This window comes from Equus asinus, chromosome 22 (assembly GCF_041296235.1).
Source record: "Equus asinus isolate D_3611 breed Donkey chromosome 22, EquAss-T2T_v2, whole genome shotgun sequence".
NCBI classification, from domain to species: domain Eukaryota; kingdom Metazoa; phylum Chordata; class Mammalia; order Perissodactyla; family Equidae; genus Equus; species Equus asinus.
The window spans coordinates 43148057-43173737 of record NC_091811.1 but is presented as its reverse complement, the minus strand read 5'-3'; the positions used below and the strand labels follow the sequence as shown (position 1 = coordinate 43173737).

The window sequence follows — 25681 nt, the reverse complement described above, 5'->3', positions numbered from 1 at the left end:
TTGGAAACATTTTAAAGTTTTAGAACCAGTTTAGTACTAAATATGTCCATGCTTATTTTTCTCTCTTTCTGAAAAGAAAGGTTAGAGATTGAAAAGTTAAATCTTTGTTCCCTTCAATGAGCAAGAAAAGAACTGTTTGGTTCTAATTGAAATTATTGTCCGGATTATATATTTTCCCATTTTCTATTAGAGTTTCTAGTCTGCTCTGCATTCATTTCCCCCAGCAGTTTCATCTCATAGAAAAGCAGCATCATTGCCTATTGTATGATCTCCCCAAGTGACAAGTATCCACAATCGAGAACAATGGCGTGAATTCTGGGCACACTTATTTACCACAAATTCTCTCTAAATATCGTAATGTCCTTTTACTATGAAATTTTGTAGGCCGTGATTTAAAAGAGGGCTTTATCTTTCTGTGGCTCTATTCTTCAGGCTTCAAGGAAATTGGCCCTTGCAGCTGGTGTTTCTGAAAGTGAGTTATCAGAATTACTAACCAGTTCCATTTGGGTTGTGGAAGGAATGTTTGCAAATGGACGCTTTAGCCTCTGGCAATTGAAGAACCGAGCTCAGCTTAAAGTACCCTCTGACAATTAGTTTTACCTTCTCTTTATTTCATTCTAAAAATGACTCAGATGTTCACTTCAACCCACCCACCCTCAAAAATTATCCTTTATAAATGGGCAGAAACAAGCTAATGAACCTACAGTAAGGCCTTGATTTATGGAGCTGTCATGCTGTGATTCGTTCAACAAACGTGTATTGGGGATGCAGCCCACAGTGGGGTGCTGCAGACACTGAGTTGGTAAGCATGGCCTTCTCCCTGGAGTCCTCACAGTCTATTTTGCAAACCATTCAGTAAAGAATATTCTAAGTTCTACAAGAGAGATGTGCACAGAGAAGAGGAAGACCATCTCCTTCAACTGTACTACGTATTGATTTGTCTTAAATTTAAAATATTTTGTATCTGTAAGGAGGAATCCTCATTTTATTTCATTCATTCAGCAATTTCTTTTATAAAGCATCGGCCTTTTGTAAATATCCTTTTAATTCATTTCTTTTCTAAATTTAGAGTTTCTTAAAGTAGGGCACACGTATAATTTCTGCCCTTGAAATCCATATGTAAGAGTAAATATTTGTGCACTGTTACAGCATTCTAATATGTTTTACACTGTTGGAGTTTGTGTGAATTTAGAGTTAGAGTATATGTATTTCTGTCATTTTCTCTCATGTAGAATCTTGCAACTGGGTGGGTTCTTAGAGATCATGTGCTCTTGGGATTAAAAACCTGAAGTCCAGGATTTAGAATTTACCCCAGGTCACGCGGTAAAAGGGGTAAAGGGGGCCTAATATGCCAGTCTGCTTTTCACACACAAAAAAATGTTTTAACCTATGCTTAGAATATTCTTGTGAGCATTGATTTGGTGCCAATATATTTAAATTCTCAGCTTCTATATTTAGAAAACCTTGCATAAATTGATTAGGTCATGTTCAAGAAAGCCTAAAGAACAAATCATGAATAAAAAATAGCCATTTCCAGAAGTTGTTCCCTTTTTTAGTGCCATTTGTTAAAGCCACAGTTATGATATATGCTCTCTGTAAAAGGTCAATTAGCAGATTCTCCAGGATATTTAAAGTTTTGTGTTACCTTTTAAATGTCAAGTTGAAGTTAGAAATGTTACTTTTGGGAGAATTTTGCCATAAAATAGTCTATATGTGGAAATAAAAAAAAAATCCAGGTCAAGGATGAGGGAGTGGTAGGAAATCTTATCTTGCCTCCAGAAGCCTGAGAGGCTGTAAGGCCAGATAAGAGCTGGCCACATCAGTTCCCAAACAGTGGCCCACTTCCTGGGTTGGCAAAGAAATAGAACACTTTTTAATACTTGGCCCCTTTTTACTGAGTGACCCCTGTGAACTGGTACAGACTGGTAGAAAGAATAGTTTTTTAATGCTTTCTTAATTTGGGAAAGGCTTGACTGCACATAAGCTGTGGGGGATGTTCTGGGAGGGGTTTGACGGTATAAAAAGAAGAAGGTAACCGGTGGAACAAGGTGTTGGTCCTGGCGAAGACCAGAGGGAGTGAGATTAAAAGCCTTGGTAGAAGGTTGATCCTTGAACACCTCTTTTTCAGAGGCTGGAGGAAAAGAAGTGAGGATAGACATGCCTATAGATATCTTTGTTTATGTCTGAGTTTAAAGTTGAGAAGGTTCACACCTAGTCCCTTCAGTTTTCACCGTGAACTAAGACAAGGCCATCTTCTGAGAGATTTATGGGGGAATAAAGATTGGAGTTGGAGAAGAGTTGTGAGTGTTTGGGATATCAGTTGTGGGAATGAGGAAAGTCACTGAATAGGGACAGGTGAAAGCGCCCTGCCAGCAGTGAGGATCCAGCTGCTGTTGAATACTGTGAATGTGTACTTTTATCAGTGTGCCTGGCTGTGTTAATTCTCCACCAGTACAGAGCAACCTAGATGAAGGAAGAAAGAAGAAAGATGGTTGGAAAGAGTCAAACATAAAATTTTTAGGATGACTGTGTAGAAGGACCTAAGTACAAAGACTTTGAGGGTCTGGTGAGAGTACTTAAAGGGATTTACCATGAAAGTTTGGCAGAAAAGGATGCAAAGCCATGAAAGATCAGGAAGAAAGAAGTGTGGAAGGTTAAGGTAGAAGAGCAGTTGTCCTTTTCAGGAGTAAGGAACTGAGGGATCTTGAAGGAAAGGAGTGAAGAATCTGCATATGGGATCTGTGTATGTGTTCTAGATCGGGTATCAGCAAAATCTCTGTAAATGGCCAGATAGTAAATATCTGTGGCTTTGCAGGCCTTTTGGATTCTGTTAGTACTTCTCATCTCTGCCCTTGAAACTTGAAGGCAGTCATAGACAATAAGTAAACGAATGGGCCTGGCTGTGTTCCAGTAAAACTTTATTTTCAAAAACAGGTGGTAGTCTGGATTTGTCTCAAGGGCTATAGTTTGCTGACCCCTGTTCTAGATGATAACAATTTCCAGGATGTGGACATAGTTAAGTGGAAGTGAAGACTGTTAGAAACCAAGGGGTTAAGATTCTTTAAGGTTAGTGTATTGACTATAAACTGTCTATATCTAACATATCTAGAGGACACTCCACCTCCAACAGAATATACATTCTTCTTAAGTGCTCAAGGAATATTCTCCAGGAAAGATCATATGCCAGGCCATAAAATGAGCCTCAATAAATTTAAGAAGGGCTGAAATCATACAAAGTATGTTCTCTGATCACAATGAAGTGAAAATAGAAATCACTAACAGAAAGAAATTTGAGAAATTCACACATATGTGAAAATTAAGTAACACTTCTCAATCCAGTGGATCGAAGAAGAAATCACAAAGGAAATTAGAAAGTAGTTTGAGATGAATGAAAATGAAAACACACCATACCAAATATGGGATGCAACTAAAGCAGTGGTAAGAGGGAAATTTATAGCTATAAATGCCTACGTTAAAAAAGAAGAAAGTTTAAAAAAAGAAGAAAGATATCAAATCAAAAACCTAAACATCTACCTTAAGACAGTGGACGTGTAAGAGAAAGAAGTGGCAGTAATCACAAGGGTCTGAAATGGCCTAAGGAGATGGAATGGAATGAAAGCCCACATAGAAAAGTTGGAAAAAAGTTGGAAAAGTTAGGTAAGAAGAACAGTTTGTCTTTGTAACTGGACCATAGGAAAGTAGGATGGTTTATATGTTTTTGCTATAGAATTATTAAGTTCCCATCTGTACCACTTTCATCTATTTTCTCTGTCAAGCTGGAGTCAACATCATTTGCAGAGCTTAAAGAGAAATGCAGCATTGGAGATTTGAAGAATAGTCCTTGTGTAGGGTGGCTGAAATAGTCCTTGTATGGAGTTGACTACAGAAAACCATTAAGAATTTCAGGCTGTTGAGGATCCTTTTGAGGCTGGTAGTAGTGTATTACAGGGGACTACTGATCTGCTCTGTTGTGTGATTCCTTCAGCTGCATTTGTGTATGTGGGTGAAGGCACAGGAAAGGCAAATGTTTGCATAAATATATGGCTAGGATTTTTGCTAGATGGGTGAGATGGAAAGATAAATGGGCAGGGAAATTTAGGATGTTGAAATGATGGGCCGTGGTCAATAAGCTAGATAAGGATGGAAGTAAAGAAAGGAAAAGCTACTGAACAGGGAGCAAGTAGAGGGATCAACTAACCGGGGTCACCAGGAGGTTTAATATACAAATCAGCTCCACGAGGGCAGGGAATCTGTTTTGTTCACTAATGTGTCCCAGCCCCTGGAATAGTGCCTGGCACACAGTAAGTGTGAAATATTTGTATTTGTTGAAGGAATGATCATGGCAGAGTAGGGGTCATCTAATATGAAGCTGGGAGAATGGGGAGCTGTAGTCAGAGTTGCATGTTTGCATGAGTGATGGCGGAGGCGAAGCGTTATAGATCACACCTCGTGTGTCTGACACGCACATACAGCATGTTCTCAGTTCCTTTTAGCTTTTGTCATTATGTTTTTTGGCCTTTTATAGGAATTACTTATTTTTAAAGAAATAAAGTAGAGTCATATCTCTGCAAATGGATGAGTTGACCTTTCCAAAATAAGTATCATTTAAAGCCATTGGAGCATTCAAGGTTGATAGATTCCACCTTGTACCGGCAGACTAAACAAACAAAATACTACTAGGAATTATCTTCCTTTCCAAATTAGCTTCATCTACTTCTCAAATCCAGAAGCTCAAAGTACTTCTATCACTTTCTATTGTTTTGTTTATTTTGCTTATCACAGTGCGTGTGGTCAGCTTTATATTTACGGTGCTGTATCACCTCTCTTAAGTACGTTGACCTTTCACGAGGCTTTGAAAGGCCTCTTTTTTGCTTTTAGTGTAAGGCTGAAGTCTCCTTTAAAAATAGGGATGGCTGTTTGCAAAAGAAAAGTTTACAGAAGAAGGCTGAAATGATAATAGTCTAATTTTTAAACAATGCCAGTGTTTTTCCATTTAGCTAAAGGAATCAGAGAAGTATGTTGATTTTGAGGAATCATGTCTTTTTTGGGTAACTTTCAGTGGTTCTTACCCTGTTTCTCCAGGGTATAGTTACTTGTACACAGTGGATATTTAAGAAGTCTGTACTGACTGATCCTTAATTGTAAAATAAGCAGTTCTCTGAAATGCCCTTTCCTCTGACTCTTTGCTTGGTGAATTTCTTTCATGATCCAGTTCAAATATCACCACTGAAATTACCCCCACTCTTACAGGAAATGAACAGGCCTCTGTCCCTAGAGTAGTTGGTAAGTATTTTCTAGTGCGCTGACATCATTTCCTTGTGTATCTCTTTCTCATCCTCGCCTTTTCTCTACCAGGGAGCAGGGACTTTGGTTTATTCATCTTAGTGTCTCCAGTGCCTTGTATGTGCCTGCCGTGTATGTGCGGTGCTCCAGAATTGTCTAGCAAATGAGGTGGCAGCAAGAAAACTCATTCTACAAGCATGCTGTAGGCTTAGATGGGAAAACTCTGCCCTCTAAAGGATTTTGCCTCTTTAGAATTTTTCTGCAGTCAAGATACTGCTGCTAGGTGAATGATTAATCTATTAATCAATGATTAATTGATTATGGCCCCATGATCTAACCTGTAGATGTAATTAACTTAGAGAAAAGTTAGCCTTTTTTCCTACACCAGCTTCTTTTAAATTAAGCATAACACATAGGTGATACTCAATAGATATTTGTTAAGGTACAGATGTCCACCAAGATGTTAACCATGACCATTATTTGGGGGGTGGTATTTTTGTTTTTTAACTTTTTTCTTTAGATAGAATTTTTTCATTATTTGAATTTTCCAGTTCAGGATACATATATATTACCAACAAAATATTGTCCATTTTTAAAAGATATGGTACATGACAGAGACAGTTAAGAGAAATAGTGCTTTTGTATAATTTGGAACCAGTCAGGTGGGCATGGTGGGCCAGTCCATTCTTTGGTAACAAATCTCAGTGGCATAGGAAAGCAAGTATTTATTTGCTACAGGTGGATGGGGGTTCTACTGCATCCAGTGTCTCAGATCCAAGCCTTTTCCATCTCAAAGTGGCTTCTGAAGTTACTGCAGCCAGAGGAGGGAGACGGAAGAGACCTGCCAGCTCTCATCTGCCTTGGCACATGTCACTTTGCCCTCGCCAAAACTAGTCCTGTGCGTGGCCTCAAGCTGACTGCAAAGTAGAACGGAAAATGCAGAGGAGCACCAATAGTCTCTGCTAACATGACTGTAACTCTTTCATTTTCCAGTTACTGTGATGAATGTATGTTGGATCCAGACTGCGGTTTCTGCTACAAAATGAACAAATCAACTGTCATTGACTCTTCTTGTGTTCCAGTTAATAAAGCATCCACAAATGAGGCAGCCTGGGGCAGGTATGTCACTCATTACACACCATAAGAATATACAATCAAATTTCAGAATGACAGTTAATTTTAAACTTACAGAGTGACTGCACTTGAAGTCCATGGCTACACTTCTTTTAAACTGGTCTTCATAACGACATTATTTTGCAGCACGTACTGATGAAAGTAGGTACAAAACATTGCAGCTGTATGTTTCATAAACTTAGAGTAGAAAGCACTCAAGCCTAGACTTCAGGAAGTCCACATTCCAGACCCACCTCTGCCCTAAGCTGTAGGAATTTGGATCTTGAGGCTGGTGTTCCTAAATATTGCCAAGGCAATTTCTCCTGCTGTGTATTGTTTAACTATACCAGTAATTTCCAAAGTCCCAAACTTAAGTGAAAGACAGAAAATTGTCAAGTCAGAATTAATTAATCTCATTTTAAATTCTTTGATAGAACTATTGTTTTGTTAAAATACTTTCCTGGAGTTTAATGAAATTAAGCAAAATAAGGATAAAAGTTGGTAATCACTGGCACGTCATTAATCTGGGAAACTGTAAACCTTTCTCTTTTTGAGAGAACACTTTGGTTAGTAGTAGGCTCATAAATGAAATATTTGTATAGAACAAACAATTCCCCACATTTATGAACTAATATTCGTATCCATGGACATAGAAAACATGCAAATATTATTTGACATGACTTAAACCTCTTTTGTGTTTTAAATTCCCATAAAAGGAATAATGTGCTCTCATCCTGTCTGCCTCATAGTACTGATGAAGGCAATGAAATCTGTAATAAAGCACTTGTATCTCCTAGGAGCTATAAGGATAATATATCATCATTAATCATTATGCTGTTGTCATTAATTATTTTATTAGAGAATTACTCCAAAGAAGTAGAATAAATCATATGGTAGTTGAGTGAAAACCCAGACCACATTTTAAATACACTAATTACAAAGAAATATGTAAAAGAAATGCAATTATTACTTAAAATGAAAAGTTGAAAGAGCTTCTTCTAAAAACACCCAGTGTGTAATTTTCATCAGTCAAGCTTCAAGAGGGAGTAATTGATTAAATATTTCTGGATGTAATAGTTTACAGTTTTAACCCTTATGATTCTTTTTTCAATAGAAAAAACTGAAAGTTACTAGTCTAGAATCATGAATATGTTATGAAATCTGTGTATGTAGTTTCCTTTATTTCACAGAATGACCTTATAAACTTATTAAAAATGTCTACTAATGGTAAGGGGATACTAAAATTGGACATTTCTCTTACCCTCAGTAGGACGTCTAGAGGTCAGAGGCCTCAAAATAGGAGTTTTGTTCTTTTTGAAAATAACAAATTATACAACTTTTTAATACAAATGTATATTACTTCTTTTATTTCAACTTAAATCGTATATTTTATTTATATTTTTATACCATTATTCCTTGACTGCACACACTGCTACAGAAAAGTGAGGCACAGATAATACCTAAGTAGAAAAAATACAAAGAACTAAACAAAATAGACGAAGAACTTTTATATTTGTAGAATATCCTTAGATAATCTCAAACTCTTTACCCAAAAAATACAGGCTTCCTCACTCTTCTCTGTGCAGAGCAGCAGCCCTCACCCCAGCTTGGCCACTGCGGTTGGTTGCCTCAATCTGTGATAGAAAGAAAGCAAAAAAGACAGGATATGTTCACCATGAAAAAGTCCTACAACAGATTTTCCATTTGTAGGGAAAATAGCATTCATTGTATTTTTGTTTGTTGGTTGATTGATAGGTTTTATACGATTACCTGGAATGGAATTCTCAGGGCAAAATCTACCATTACTTGGATTCACATCTGAGATATACTATTTATAGATATTTCAGGGGCCAGTATTGAGGCAGTTCATAGCCATATATCCTGATCTCTAACTGTAGCTATTTCCCGAAGGGACACGGGGTGGAATGGTAATACCATTCATGACGGACATCATATGATGATTTTGATGAACTCTGAATTGTCTCAACTAAGGAAAACCGTTTGTATAATCAACCATAATTTATTGGAAACAAAACTTTGAGTCAATCAGCATGCTTTTCTCTATGTTGGTAAATTTCAATAAAAAATATTTTTAAAAAATCATTTAGTTCTCCAAAGAAGATCTATCTACAAATGGCCAGTAATTACATGAAAAACTGCTCTATGTCACTAATCACTAGGGAAATGCAAATCAAAACTACAGTGAGATACCACTTCATACCCATTAGGATGGCTACTATCAAAAAAACAATTGTTGTGGAGGATGTGGAGAAACTGGAAACCATGTGCACTGTTGATAGGAATGTAAAGTGATGCAGCCACTATGGAAAACAGTACAGTGGTTTCACAAAATTTTAAAAAAGAATACATATCATCTAACAATTACATTTTTGGTATATCCAAAAGAATTGAAAACAACATCTTGAAGAGGCATTTGAAACCCATGTTCGTAGCAACATTATTCACAATAGCCAAAAGATGGAAGCGAGCCAAGTATCAATTGACAAATGGGTGGATAAACAAAATATGGTATATACATACAATGATGGATTATTCAGACTTAAAGGAAAGAAATTCTGGTACATACTACAGCATGGATAAACCTTGAAGATGTTATGTTAAGTGAAATGAGCCAGTCACAAAAAGACAAATGTCGTATGACTCCACTAACATGAGATACCTAGAGCAGTCATATTATAGAGACAGAAAGAAGAGTGTTGGTTGCCACGGGTCGGGGGAAAGGGGGAAAAGGGAGTTGTTGTTTAACGGATATGGAGTTTCAGTTTTGCAAAATGAAACTAGTTTTGAAGATTGCACAACAGTGTGAATATATTTAACACTGCTGAACTGTACAATTAAAAATGGTTAACATTTAAAATGGTTAAGATGGTAAATTTTATGTTATGTGTATTTTACCACAATTAAAAATAAAAAAGGAAAGCCCATTTAAAAATCATTTAGCATACTTCTAGAAAATACAGTGCACCGAGCTGAGGGAAAACCTTCCCCTCCTGCCCATCACCCCCTGCCCCTCCCACACGCATCCCACACACGTGCGAACACTGGTTTAATGCACAGCTGAACTGGAGAGAAATCCCCAGCTGCCACAAATGAGAGGGAGAGCAGCAAGCCCATATGGAGACCCAACAGCCCATAGGAATATCAGAAGCGAAGCAGGGCTTCAGGGTGAGAGGTTAGTGTTTTAGTTGCTGAGGGAGATAAAGCTCCCGGCCTTGCCTCTAGAACTGTGAAGTGCTATTTAGGCTCTGAAACAGGGGCAAGAAAAACTGGGCTGGGCTGGGCTGGGCAAGCTGCTGACTTCTGCTGCCCACCTGGGGCCCTGAATAGAAGCAGTGTCACACGTGAGAAAGCAGAACCAGGAGCCTTCGCTATGGGGAAGCACACTGCCTTTGTGAAGCGTGAACGTGTTGAAAAACATGAGCACTAAAAAAAAGTGGGTCCCAAACTGGAGATATCCACAGAGCCACCTCAAACATAAACATGCCGTTGTCAGAACCCAGGACACATGAGACTTGCTTGGAAAGCAACTCAGTAAATATGAGATGACAGTCAAAAATTACCAACTACATCAATTAATGAAGGAAAGAAAGCCACCAAGCGTGACAAATGGAAAAATGAATGCCTAAAGAACCTTGTATTACAAATAAAATTTTGAAAGAGATTTTTAGATAATATGTGTAAAAGAAATAAAGAAGGTAGTATAATTGTTTCAATTATACTGAAAGCTGTAGACTTCTGAGTTGTGCATTGTATGTGTATATGTGTGTGTAAGTATCTGTCCAGGTACATACCTGAGTATAGACTTAAGAAAATTAAAAAAAACCTTGGAAAACTAAAATAACATAAAATAAAAGATAACATAGAAGGGGGTATGGGAACTTCTAGAAAAAAGCCCTCTATATTCCTTTGTTTGTTTTCAGAAACAAATGGAGACTATAATTAGTTTTGAAACTTGCTAAATATACATGTTAAAAATATGAGTGTCATTTCTTAAAAATATGTACTAATAGAGGGGGAAAAAACCAAGAGAATCAATCAAACGAATAAAACAGGAAAAGAGGGAATTTACAGAGGGAAAAAAACATGGTTAGGAGGAATCACCAAAAAACCCAGCAAAATTAAGTATAAATATACGCTTGTTATTATAGTAAAGATAAACCAATTAAACATACCTATTAAAGACAAAGATCCTCAAACTGGATTTTTTTTAATGCAGTTGTATGCTATTTACAAGAGACAATCATAGAAAGGTTGGAAATAAAGGAGTGAAAAAAATTAGATAAGTGCTAAATCAAGAAGACAAAAAAAATAACAGATTAGAGAATTGGGAAAACTTAATAGCAAGCTTGATGTAAGAGTTAAATAATCAACCTAACACATAGAGAATTTCATTCTTTTCAGGCAAACATAGAGCACTTATGACAATTTACCATATTCAAGAACAATAAATTCAAGAAATTTTTTTTTTTTAAGATTTTATTTTTTTCCTTTTTTCTCCCCAAAGCCCCCTGGTACATAGTTGTAGATTCTTCGTTGCGGGTCCTTCTAGTTGTGGCATGTGGGGCGCTGCTTCAGCGTGGTTTGATGAGCAGTGCCATGTCCGCGCCCAGGATTCGAACCAACGAAACACTGGGCCGCCTGCAGCGGAGCACGGGAACTTAACCACTCAGCCACGGGGCCAGCCTCAAATTCAATAAATTTTTATAAATGTATATATATTTCAGTAAATTTTAAGTAAATCTAGATAGCCAATATTATGCAAAACATATTTTCTAACCAAAATGCAATAACACTGCAAGCAATAGAAAGATATTTATCACCACTTCTACTTTAGTTTGGGAGGTTAAAAAAAATACTTCAAATTAATTAAAGGGGGAAGAAGAAATCTTAATGGAAAATAGGACATTAAAATTAACAACTGAAAAGATCCACAGGAAGTTAGAACTAGAACACAGAGTTAGCCTGTAGAGTGAGCAGACGATGGAAATTAAAAGATAAGAGAAAAAAATAAGGCAAAGCAAAGAAATGCTAAAGGATCAAAAAACAAAAGTAAGTTGTTTCTTAGAGATCAATGTAATGGAGAAACCTCTGGTAATACTGGTTAAGAAGAGAAAGAAGGCACAGATAAACAGTATTTAGAATGACAAAAGGGCACATAACAGATAGTAAAGATTTTAAACCTCATAAGAGAATACTACGAATAAAATTGTCCAATGCATTTGAAAACAGGTAAAACAGACAGTTTTCTAGAAAAAATATAATTTTCCAAAACCAATTGGACACCTCTGTGAAGTGAGATTTTTATTCCCATTAGACAGAAGAACAGTGATGCTTAGAGGGTCTGAATGACTTTCTCAAAGTTAAAAAGCCAGTAAGTCCACCACTTTTAGGGGAACAACATTTGGGTAGTGGAAAGATGCACATTTTAGAGTCAGACAGTTTCAAATTTGAGCTTTTATCATTTACCTCATAAGTGGCCCTTGGACAGGCTGGGCCTCTCTGAGTAAAATGGGAGTCATATAATTGCTGTTTAACAGTCTGGTTTTTATGAAGATTAAATAAGGGTCTATCTGAAGACACTTGTAAAAATAGAATGCCCTGTGCAAATGTAAGTAGTAATATCTTTTACTAATTTTTATTTTTTTCTTAGATTTGTCAGTAACACATTTTCTAGATTAGAATAAGCACTTCCTAACAGATAAGTGCATTAGGATACTTTCTATTTATTTATCTGTGTCTGTGCATCCACCTCCATATCTCCTGGCTCTCTCTACATACGAAGCCATGAATAATCTATTCTGGAACTTTAAACACCCTGACTCTTGAAAAGTATTGCTAATGAGGGATACTTTCTTAATGTGCTGATTCAGTATTTGTTTCCTATAATACATCATTTTCGCCCTGTAATTATACACACTAAAATAGCTAGATAAATTCCCTATTTGGCAATTCATTGTTCTAACTCGCACTGAATGCCTGGTTTATTGTGTTCATTCAGCAGAGAAGTTTTTCTGAAAGCTGCACTCTGATACAACAACCAGCCTTTTTTCCCCGCATCCCACCCCTCTCCCACATGGAATTCTAGTCCATCTAAACCCCTTATGAGAAATATCCAATATCCATTATGATTTCCTACCTGTATGCCTTTCCACAGGCTGTCCTTTCTGCCTAGAATTTACCCTCCTTCTCCCTCTTTTTGATCTCTGCCTGACTTTTAACCATTATTTTTTGCCCAGATCAGGTGTCACTTTTTCCTTACAGTCTCTGGTTGGCCCCAGAACACAATGCTGATTATATCCCCTACTGTCCTCTAGCACTTCCTTATATAATTTATATGATAATTATACTGTCTTACATGATAGTAATTTGGGTTTGGATGTATCTTCTCTTCTGGATTATAAATTCCAGTGTCTGTATCCTGCACTATTTTTAATCCCTTGATGCCTTGTACATATCAAGCATTCAATCAATAATTGTTTAATGAGAAATGGAAAAGGCTGCCATCAGTGGAAAATTTATATATAAGAGTTTGAAAGTACCACAGTTCCAAATGAGAGTATGTGGTGTTCCTATCATTTCATTTTAGTTTTATCTCCTGCATTCATACTTATTTCCAGGAAAGGAAACCTCTAAAAGAAAAATGAGAGTGATAACGATTTTAATTAACAATGTTAAATGTTTACTTGGTACTGATTAAAACACTGAAAAAGTTTAAAGAATAAAACTTAACCATGTACTTTAAGAATGCATACTACATATTGCTTGTAGTCATACTACATGAAAAATACTTTTTAAAAATTATTGAAAGGAATATTCAGCACATTTCCTCAAAACATTCACTGGTATATCAGGGAAGCAATATATCTGTAGTGACAGTGTGAGGTGTATTATTAAATTAGGCCAAATAGCAAAAACAGGAATTTTCCTTCATCACCTCTCTTTTTTTAATTTAATTTTTACAGATATGTATCAGTTGGCGTTTAGAAAAAGAAATTTATCATTAACAAACTATATCAGTGTCTTAATGTATTCATATACAGGATTGCTGTTGTTATCAGTTATTTATATTGGGGATTTAAAATAAAGTATAGTTTAAAATTAATTTTGCCAGCATACATTTTATAGAGAGAGAGAAGTAGAGAGAGAATCTAATATAAAATATTTTAATCCATTTTGCTTTTTGAACTAAAGTTTTCTTTGTGTTTTTGCTGGAATAGAAGTCATTATGCTAGATTACCCCCTTTAAGATCTATAGCTGTGTGCTTTGCATTTGTAAGTTTCATCTGTACATAAATAATTTCAGAGACCACATCCCGCTGGGGTCTTCTTTTTTCACGTGCAGAAACTTAGACTTTCTTGGATTTAGAGATTGTCTCTTGTGAAATCTGATGCTATTTATGATGCAAAGTATACAAATAAGAAAAGCAAAATATTTATGAATAATTTATCTGCCTCCTCCATGTTCATTTGTCCAGTTTCTTAGCTGACATTTAATTATAATAATAAACACATTTTAACAGTTTTATCCAAGTAGTAACACTCATAATACATTTGGCTACCCTTCATTTTAGGCCAAAACCTTACATTTTTAGTTAGTCCCTTTTACATTTTTTAAATTATTCTTCAGTTCATACTTCATCTGAAAAGTAGTCTGTGAGTTATTTCTCACTAAAGAACACTGTAAGACTTTTAGTATAATGATAAAGGCTGAGACTAGAATTGCATGTGTTTGATGAATATCAGATAACAATGGCGAGTCTTGGTTCATCAAATATTGCTGCAACTTAGCAACGAGGATCTGGTACTGCAGAGCTGAAGTCTGGGGAGCTTGGGATTTGTCAAAGAGGGGACATAGGGAGCAATAGGAACAAGAGGAAGGAAAATGCAAGACTGGAGTTGATCCTGGAAATGTGAGTTTGGATCAGAGTGTCAGAGAGCCTTATTTAGGAATTTAATTTGATTTTTATAGGTACATTTTCATAGGTGTGGAAATCATGCTGGCAAAGATTTTAGGTGAATGACTTTATGTGATACCCAGATGTGGATATGACATAGTGAGATATAGTTCTCTTCCAGATATACTAAATATATTAAGAAGAAAATTGGTTGGCACTATCAGGATTTTAACACTTGGCAGGAAACATTATCTAACTAGAAATTGATAATGTGTTTTCATTCCATTTTTATTATAACTATCTTCTATTCTTGGCAACTGTGGTTGGTTGTATTATTGTTCAAATTATCTGCTACACTCGCTGGGCAAAGATTAGATTTCCCTCGCCCATTCAGTCCTGTTCACATGACTTGCTCTGGCCAAGGAAATGAGTGTGGAACCAAGCTGTGTCACTTCCGAGCTGAAACTTTAAGAGCAAGGATTTGCCGTGTCCTCTTTTCCCTTTGGAGTAAAGTTGGCAATGTCCCAGAATAGATGTTCCTTTAGCCATGGTCACAGAGTACAGAAATGTGGAGCAGACCCACCAGTGACCTCAGATGGACCTGTAATGTGAGCAAGAAACTAACTCAGTTTATGGACTGGGATTTGGGGCTCTGTTGTTACCTCTGCATAACCTGTTCTCTTCTGACTGGTAAAGCAAGATGAACTGTATCACTGTGGAAATGGCACAAAATTTTTAAATTTAAATTATAAAAGGAAGCTCATTTTTTTCAAACTATTAAACAAATAATAGTACAAGGAGAAGAAAAATACGGTAAATAATCACAAAAGGAGTTAGCAAGTGCCTTAAGTTTGGGGAACACTGCTCTAGGTGGTAGGGGGCTGTTAAGGCTTTTAAGTCGGGACTAACGTGAATGGCTTTGGGTTTAGAAGTTAAAATTCTGATAGAAAAAGGAAGAATTTTTAAAAGAACAGGTAGATGGTAAGGCAGGGCATTTGGAATTTATTAATACAAGGGATGTGGAGGGGTACCGTCTGCATTTTAAAATATATTTGTATGTATTTAAATTTATATTTAAAAATTAATATTTTAAAAATGATATAAACTATTATGTTATATAAATACATTATTATCTTAAAATTATAAAATATATATTTTTTAATACAGACACATAAAAGGAAGATTATCATGTTGCTATGATACAGAAAGAAGAACAGCATTGGAAATCCAAATACTCTCAGAAAGTTTCTTGCTGGGGGCCAGCCCGGTGGCACAGGGGTTAAGTTTGTACGTGCCGCTTCTGCTGCCCGGGGATCGCCGGTTCGGATCCCGGGTGCGGACATGACACCGCTTGGCAAAAGCCATGCTGTGGCAGGCGTCCCACATATAAAGTAGAGGAAGATGGGCATGGATGTTAGCTCAGAGCTAGTCTTCCTCAGCAAAAAGAGGAGGATTGGCAGCAGATGTTAGCTCAGGGCTAATCTTCCTCCAAAAAAAAAAAAGTTTCTTGCTAGACTGCATGTGTGAACTAAACCCAGTTTTTCAGATTAAAGAACTGCTGCCTCAATACACATCATTTAGTATTCAAGTCCTTCCTACTCTCATGGTTTCAGTGCCAGCTTTAAAAAAATAAACAAAATAGTTTTTCCATTATGTATGATCTTGGTTTACAGGTTCTTACTGTTTGTACAACAATGACTGCGTGTTTCATCACTTGGAATTTGCATAGACATTCATGAACTGGTATCAGTCAGAACCCCTATGGCTTCAAAATGATGCCAGAATGGCAAGTGGAAACTATCAGAACACATTACTTTGTCCCCATGATTTCTAGGAAGAGCTCATTATAACGCCCTTCACTGTATCATGACTGGTCTTTTATTGTGACAAGTGCTGTTTTTTCCGTCTAAGAATTTTATTTTTAAAATAAATATTTCCAAGTATTTGCCAACTTCATTTTCATTCCAGAGACACATGTGCCCTGGAACCCTCTAAAAAATAAAATAGATAAAAATTTATTTTTCCTTATTGTTGTTGTTTATTTGATATATGAGTTACAGGGAAAAGATTGGATATAGACCTATTCTGTATGGACAAACACATAAATGTTAATATTCTTATGTTTAATTATTGATAGGTTGGCTTTTATAACAGAATTTAAATCTTATTCACATTGGTAAGGTATTTGTAGCTGGAAATATGAAGAGTTTTTTCTAAAGTCATTTTGTAACATTGAAATTTGATATTGTGCTACATGCTATTAAAAATGTATTAAAAAGACAGACATTACCTCAAGACTGATAATCTAGGACAGATAGATAGCAACCTTTATACAAGCCTACTTAAAAATTATTGTAAAGAAATGAATGTTCCTTTTACAAATACATAAAGAAAGAAAAGTATTTACCGTGTATACTGCTTAGGGTCAAGGACATTGCGAGAGAACGTGTGAAAATATGTCGTAGAATGTGCAAATATGGAATGAGTTTTATAAGTCAACCCTGGCTTTTAGGAATTTCAAATAATGGAAGGCTTGAGGAATAAAAGTTTATGGCAAACTATGGGACAGAGTATTTCAGATACAAAACATGGATTGTAAATGTTTACAAAATTGGGTGTTCCAACCCTAAAAAATATTTTTAAATAATGGGAATTCCCCCATCACAATGCCTTACGTGAACTTTTTATGACATAACTGAGGGAAAAAATTTCCAAACTATAAAACCATTTATAAATCATTAATTTCTTCTCAGCTTTTAAGGTTCATGAAAATATATCGTATATTATTCTTTATTCTCTTTTCCAGCTTCATTGAGGTTTGATTGACAAAAATTGTATATATTTAGGTTGTACCACATGACTTTTTAAGGTGTACAACATGATAATTTAGTACACTGTGTATACATTGTGAAATGCTTACCACAATCAAGTTCACACGTCCAGCACCTCACACAGTTACCTTTTGTGTGTATGTTTGTGTTGAGAGCTTTTAAGATGTACTCTCGGCAAATTTCAAGTACATAATACAATCCTATTAACTCTACTCACCATGCTGGACACTGAATCCCTAGATCTTATCCATCTTCTAAGTGAAAGTCTGTCCGTTTGACCAATATTGCCACTGGCAACTGCCGTCCCACTTTCTCATTCTATGAGCTTGCCCTTTTTAGGTTCCACATATAAGTGAGATGATACAGCATTTGTGTTTCTGCATCTGACTTATTTCACTTAGCATTATGCTCTCCTGGTTCATCCATGTCCTCCCGAACGGGAAGATTTCCTTTTTATGGTTGAATAATATTCCATTGCATATGTATACCACGTTTTCTTTATCCATTCGTCTGTGGATGGGCACAGGTTGTTTCCATATCTTGGCTCTTGTGAATAATGCTGCAGTAACGTTTTTTATTCTTAATGAAAATGAGATTGATGTGTAATACGTGGAAACCCATTTATTAAGGCATTCGAGCCATCAAACTTCTGAAGCTTCGGGGATGGGAAACTATTGTTCATATAACTATACTGTTTTTGTTTTCTGTGAGCGCAGGCTAGTTGACTGAAAACCGATTGACAATGGGAAATCATCTCATTTGTTTTAACATTGAGCTTTTAGGAAGTACTTGATTGTACAGACCTATTGTTACTTTTTAATTATTTGGCTTAGGAAACAGGCATTCAGAATTCTGCTCCGGAGAATCAAGGGACGAAGGAAAGGAGCAGAGCAGTGTTGAGTCAACGTTTTCTATTTCAGTAATGTCTGAAGCTTTTCTACATCTGTGCATTCAAACTCTAGTTTTCATCTGGAGGAAAGTGTGTATGAAACGTCTTATCTGCATTTATTATGCCTATTTAATTATTCAACAAACTGTGACTAATAACTTTGCTTATAACCCAAAATAGAATTGCAGAGCTTGGTATTGGTAAAAATTTGGGGGAGATCAACTAGGACAGTGAGACACACTTGAAAAAGAATTTCAAAGGTATTATAAAGCGGAGAAATGTCCTTGCCCTGGGCGCTGCCACAGAAGCTACTTTTAGGAACTTCAGAGTTCAACAAAGGATGTTTGGCCAGAACATCCTCTTCCCTGTTAACGGAGCTATCATTGTAAGTTCTTCATGGATTCATAAGATACCTGATGTCTTGGGAGCAGTGAACATTTTAGCAAATAATTTTTGATCTATTATAACAACTTTGCTCCTTTAAATAGAAATTAAGAAGGTACACAGAAATATTTCATGTCGTTTACAATTAAACCAGGAAACGTGTTTAGTACTGCTGCCCAGTTAAGTCTGAGGATTTTTATGGCATTATTTCTGTCTGCCCTAAGCCAGGAGGGAGGCGAGTTCTGGGAAACCACGTTAGTGTAGGGGAGGAAATTTTTCCCCTACCCATCTTAGGTTCTGGACTGTGCTCTGTAACAAAAGAAAAATTAACAAGAAAAAACAAACAGAAGTTTATTAGCATGTATATCTCATATATACGGGAGAGAAACTCAGAGAGGAGTAACCCAAAGAGGTGGCCGAGAATTCAGGCTTATATAGCATCTTAAACAAAGAACAATACATTTTTAGAGAAATGACAAGACAAAGGAAAAGGACCTTGAGTCTCTAGAGGTGGCATATTGTAGGAAGGCAAATATATGGGAAAGGAGTGGGAGATAAAGGCTGGTTAGTAAAGTTCGTTATGTAGATTCCTCTGTGCCATCTACAGGCTGGTAGGGTCTAAAGTTGCTCTGTGATTAACTTTTGTCCTTCCTGTCAGAGAGGGAAGAAGGGACACCTTTGTAAATTTATATCTTGCTTTTAGGCAAATAGGGAGAGGGCAGAGAGCTTTTCCTGCATTTGCTACTGCTTAATTGCCTTCAGCTCAAAAAGTCAAAAAGGCTTATTTTGGCATAACGTCTTCTGGTTCCCTTCATTTGGCATAACTAGGAAGGGGGATCACACACCTAGGGACGTCACTTGGGTCAGAGGAGTGACCCAAGGAAGCTCAAAAGAGGAATTCGGCGTAGGAATGCACGAAATAGATTAGGAAGCATGGGTAGAGGACAAAGAGCTGGAAAATGCTATCATAAAGCTATCCAAATTGGAAGGACAAGGAAGAGAAGAAACTGGAGAAATAGAATGAAGATAAAGCAAGGCAAGCCTATACAAGTTCAAGGAATGTATATCTTGGAGCTGGCTCAGGAAGCACTCTGAGTGACATAGTCAGCCTTGTCTGGAGGAGCTTTCTCATTTGTAGATCTTTCTTGGCTGGGCAAGGAGCTGCCTTTGAAGTAAGCAGAACTCCCCCAGATATATTATTGACAGAGTGCTGAGAAGACTCACTGCTTTGAGTTTTTCTTAGAGATTTAGTATTGAAATACAGTGGATATATTTTTAAATATCTGTATACAGTGGATTTTGATATTTTTAAAACATGTATTTCAAATATATTAAATGATGAGGACAGAATAGTATGTGTAGCCTTAAATTTTATGATCTACTCTGTACAAATAACTATTTTATGAATGCGGATGAAGGGCACTCTATCTTTGTTTCATTAAACCCCTCAGCAGCCATCAGTTGCTTTTCTCGACTGGCTTCTATAAATGTTTCATGTCCTGTAGTGCAACAGTTTCATTTCAGACAAGGCACTGTTTTCTGCATTATGTGAGTGGCTGAGAGAATATAAATTATCCGAAGCCTAAATCTGTGGCAGATCATCCACAAGTAGAAGCTGACAGAGCCTATCCTAAATTGAAACGGGAGTGGAGTTGATCATCCTGTGGATTTACCTGTGACTTGTAGCAGCAGTGTAACTTTGACTGGTGACCTCCGGCATCCCACCCCAGCACACACATACACCACCCCCAAAATGAGCAACACACAACCATCTGGTTGTGATTTAGTCTGATTCTTTAAAAAGAGACTTTGTAGCCCTTGTGAGTTTGTGCTGAGCACTCCTTAGTGAGATGTTCAGAGAACTTAATGTTCTCCCAATACCCTTCATTCCTCTTTCATCTTCCAGGTCAAAGATGGAATGAGATGTTTCTGTGTGTGCTGCCGTTTTCAGAAGAGAAGGATAAAGTCACTCACTACCTACATTTGTGGCTCAAGGCATTCTGAAATTGGAAATGGGCCAAACCACAATGGAATAATAATATACTAGCCCAAGATAAAATAAACAATCAAGCATGCCTAGTGTATTAGATATAAAACAAATTTAAATCATCTGATCCTCTAAGCATTTTTTATTAAACTCTTTCAAACTCTTAAAAATAGTAATGTTCAGAATTCTTGTGAATTCAGTAGACCATTACTTTTCACCAACTTCTCTAAGTAAAATAAAGGCACATGGATAGAGATTCTGGCAGCAGAGCCCAAAGAGACCCATGAAAGGGCAGGTTTTTTGTCTTTTAATCTAGTATTTTATTTTTTTAATGCATATGAATTTTCTTTTATATTCTAAAATATAGCCATATTCAGTTTAAGATTACAATTTTTATTACTTATCCATCGATTTTTCTTCAGTGAGAAAAGGAGAACTTTTATTCCTAGAAAATGTGCTATTTTATCCTGTGGCACATCAGAACATATGTAATTTGAGAAGCATGACAATAAAGCATGGACCCAACCAAGAAACAAACCCATAGTTCACACAAATTAAAAAGAACTAGGCAAATTCTTGTGAAACTGTTTCACACCAGTTCAGTATCAGTCTAAGACGCATTGTAGGCCTCATGTTACAGTTAGGATTTTTCGAACACTGTAGAGTCTACAGTATAGATAATTAAATAAGACTTGAATATCTAATTGAATTTCTGGAATTAAAGAAATGCTCAGAACAGAAGGGAAAGTATTTCAGAAATCTATGGCTTCATAATATTACTAATGGACTCTGAAACATGAACATTAACAGGTTATTCTACTTCTGCAGCTTTTTTGGCTATATTTATTTGACATTTGGCTCTCTTTTATAGAATGGTGGACGTGATATAATTTAACTAAAATAACAGTTAACTATTTTTCCCAGACTGGAAATGTAAGAAGTGACTTTCATTGTGGCTAGCATATACTGAGATACTTTTCAAAGCTAATAATCCTCATGCACTTAAGTACAAATGCATTCATTCTTATTAAATCTTATACAATTATGACAATGCTTAGTATTATCAGAATCTTAAATTTCTTTAGAGAGTCAGTATGTTATTTGACATAATAAAATCAGCTCTCAAGCCCTCTTGTGTTTTTCCTAAAGTAATAGAGTTTTTCAATTTACCTTTGATTTGTAAAAAGTTTAGGCTAATAAAAAAAAGGTCCAGTGAGGAAATTATGAATAATTTATTAAATGTCTTTGATTAGCTTAGTCCTCATAACCTATCAATTGCTGTCTCTACATCTCTAGCTCATTTCCTTGGGAGGTAAAGCAATGTCATTAAAACTCCAGAAATAGAATCTACGTCAGAATGGTTGATTAATTTTTTGAAGTCCCTAGTCTTCACATTTTTAAGTTACTTTAACTCTTAATTGTCATAAATAAAACAGTGCAGGCAAAATTTAAGAGAGTATTCCTGATCAGTTTTCCTCCTCTTGGAAGATGTTATTATGGCCTTACAGAATTTGGCAATATAATATTGATGAAGTAATAGGAAATCACTCATATTGGAAATGGTCCAAAATTGAAGCTTTCAAAAGATGGAGTGTTACCTAAGATGTGGCATTGTAGGCTTCAGAGAATTCCCAAGAATGATATTCTTCAATGTAAAATGGAAACTCCAATTTAAAATGTGTGTAGTATAGGAGCTCTGTTTAATTAATATTGCAAATTAAATCTTTTTAATTATTATTTAAAATTTTAACTCAAACAGCAGGCCTACTTGGATTCAGGGATGGTAGTGGCAGCAGCAGTGTTTTTAAATCTTACTGAATCTTTTTCACCCCCCCCCGTTAAAAAAAAAACATTTGCAAGGAATGACCTTATTTAAATCTTGATTCAAACAAATTGTGAAAAAAATCTTTTTAAAAGACAATCAGGGAAATCTGAACAGTGACAGGCTCCTTAATGCTATCAAGAAATTATTGTTAATTTTTTCAATGGAAAAATTATATTGTTTTCATATTTTTAAAAAGTCCTTGCAGAGATACATACAGAAATAGTTACAGATGAAATAATATGTTATCTGTCATTTGCCTCAGAATAATCTAGAAGAGGTGAGAGTTAGTGCGGGTTTAGATGAAAAGAACTGGCAATGTATTTATAGTTGTTGAAAGTTCATTATGGATATATCAGTATAAAATGTGTATATGAATTATACTGGTAGTCTTTTGAATATATTTGAATGTATAATAAAAGAACAGGTTATATCAAAATAAATGCTGGCCTAGATCAATGACTAAAAATTAAAACAAAAAATGGTAGCTAAGAAGCAAACAGGAGAAATAACATAAAATGGATTGTGAAAATATATGCAATTAAGGCAACAGAAATCTGAAAGAAGAGAAAGAGTAACAAAGGACAGATGGGATAAATATAAAAGAAACAGATAGTAGATTTAAACCAACTATATTGATAAATTACATTAAATGTAAATGGTCTAGAAACTCCAAATAAAAAGCAGAAATTGCCCAAGTGGATTAAAAAAAGCAAGACTTAACTATTTGCTGTCTGGGGGAGGGGACAGTAATTTAAATATAAAGACATATATGGGTTAGAAGTAAAGGGATAGAAACAGACATACCATGCAAACACTACTCATATGAAAACTGGAGTGGTTTTGTTAATATTAGACAAAGAAGGCTGCAAAGGGGCCAGTTCATCAAGACGACATAATAATCTTAAATGTATATTTCTGTAATAGTAGGGCTTCAAAAAATGCATAAAGCAAAAACTGAATCCACAATTAATTGGAGAGTTTTTCACTACTCTCTCTCAGTAATTGATAGAACAAATAGATAAAAATAGTAAAGACACAGAAGACTTGAACAATACTGTCAACCAACTGGACATTTACAGGACATTCCACCCAACAACAGCAGAATCCATAGTTTTTTCAAATGAATATAGAACATTACTAAGATCTACAGTATTCTGGGCTATAAGACAAGTCTGGAAAATATCCTGTAATTGAATTCATGCAAAGTACATTCTCTGACCACAATAAAATTAACTTAGAAATCAGTAAAAAAAAAAAAAAAAAAAAAAAAGGCTTTTGCAAAAATTCCCAAATATTTGGAAATTAAACAAGCACACTTCCAAGTAATCCATGGTATAAAGAAGAAATCAAAAGATAAATTAGGAAATATTTTGAACCCAGTGAAAATATATAAAAAATGTTGTGTTGCAGCATAAAGCAATGCTCAGGACAAATGTATAGTTTAAAATAATTATATTAGAAAATAAGAAAAGTCTAAAATCATCAATGATCTAAACTTCCAATTATGAAGCTAGAAAATGAATAACTAATAAAACCCAAAGTAGAAGAAAAGAAATAATACAGAGCAGAAATCAATAAAATAGAAAATGGGAACTCAGTAAATAAAGTAAGTGAAATTGAAAGCTATTTTTTAAGAGGTCAGTAAAGTTGACTAAGTTATGCCTAGACTCATCAAGGGGGAAAAAAGAGAGAGAAGACGTCATAACTCACCACTATTAGAATTAAGAGAGAGGACTTAGATGAAATGAACAAAATTTTTTTTTTGAGGAAGATTAGCCCTGAGCTTACATCTGCTGCCAATCCTCTTTTTGCTGAGGAAGACTAACCCTGAGCTAACATCCGGGCCCATCTTCCTCTACTTTATATGTGGGGATGCCTGCCACAGCGTGGCCTGACAAGCGGTGTATAGGTCCACACCTGGGATCCAAACCAGAGAACCCTGGGCCACTGAAGCAGACATGTGAACCTAATGACTGCCCCACCAGGCTAGCCCCCAGCAAAATTTTTGAAGACACAAATTTCCAAAACTGACACATAAAAAATAGAAAACCTAAGTCTTCTTATATCTATTTTTAAAATCAAGTTTATAATTGATAACCTCCCCAAAAAGAGAACCCCAGACCCAGATAGCTTTATTGGTGAATAACAGATATTTAAGGAAGAAATAATACTAATCCTACATAAACTCTTTTAGAAAATAGCTGGGGGAGGTGGGAGGAACAACTTCCCAACTCATAAGGCTGATATCATCTTGGTACCAAAACCATACGAAAACTACAAGAAGGGAAAAATTACAGACCAACATCCCAATATTCCTTATATGTATAAACATAGAAATTCTCAAATTGAATCTAGTAATATAAAGGAATGCAAGGGTGATTTAACATTTGAAACCAATTGATATAATTCATCATATGTAAAGAATAAAGGATACCATCTCAATAAATGCAGAAAAAAGAATTTGACAAAGTTCGACATCCATTTATGATAAAAACTCTCAGAAGGCTAGGATTGGAGGGAAATGTCCTCAACCTTTCAAAGGACATTTGTGAAAAACCTACTACCAGATTCATACTTAATGGTGAAAAACTGAATATTTCCCTCTAAGATTAGTAACAATGTAAACATGTCCAGTTTACCACTTCTGTGCAACATTTTACTGGAGGTCCTAGCCAGTGTAATAAGGCGAGACAAGGCATACAGGTTGGAAAGGAAGATGTACTCTATTTTCAGTTGATGTTATTTTTACATAAAAGCTACCAGAACAGGGGCCAGCCCCAGGGCCTAGTGGTTAAGTTTGGCACACCCTGCTTCAGTGGCCCAGGTCCAGTTCCTGGGTGCAGACCTACACTGCTCGTTGGCAGCCATGCTGTGGCAGTGACCCACACACAGAATAGAGGAAGATTGGCATGGATGTTAGCTCAGGGCAAATCTTCCTCAAGCAAAAAGAGGAAGATTGGCAACAAATGTTAGCTCATGGGGAATCCTCCTCAGCAAAAAAAAAAAAAACTACTAGAACAAATAAGTGAAGTTATCAAGATCTCAGAAAAATGTCAATGTACAAAAATAGATTTTATTTATTAACAACTGGCAAATGAAATGGTTTTAAAGCAAGGCTAATTATACTAGCATCAAAACATATAAATTCTTAAAGATAAATTTAACAAGAAATATCAAGATCACTACACTGAACATTACAAAATATTGCTGAATAAAATTGAAGAAGAACTAACTAGAGAAATATACCAGGCTCTTGAATTAGAAGACTCAATGTTGTTGAGATATCAGTCTTCTCCAAATTGATTTATACATTCAAATAATCCCAATTAAAATCCTAACAGGCTATTCTGTAAAAAATGGCAAGTTCATTCTAAGATTTATTTGGAAATGCAAAAGAACTGGAGTGAACAAAGCATTTTTGAAAAAGGACAAGAGGATTTGGCTTAAACGATT

General features: G+C 35.8%; 1 protein-coding gene across 1 annotated transcript in view; it reads left to right on the top strand.

Annotated features, from left to right (window-relative positions):
* SLC2A13 (solute carrier family 2 member 13) overlaps positions 1-25681 on the top strand; it is a 332721-nt gene that overhangs the window by 252744 nt on the left and 54296 nt on the right. Inside the window, exon 7 of the mRNA XM_070494235.1 lies at positions 6277-6402. Coding sequence (XP_070350336.1) covers positions 6277-6402 — 126 coding nt within the window. The remainder of the gene's footprint in view (positions 1-6276; positions 6403-25681) is intronic.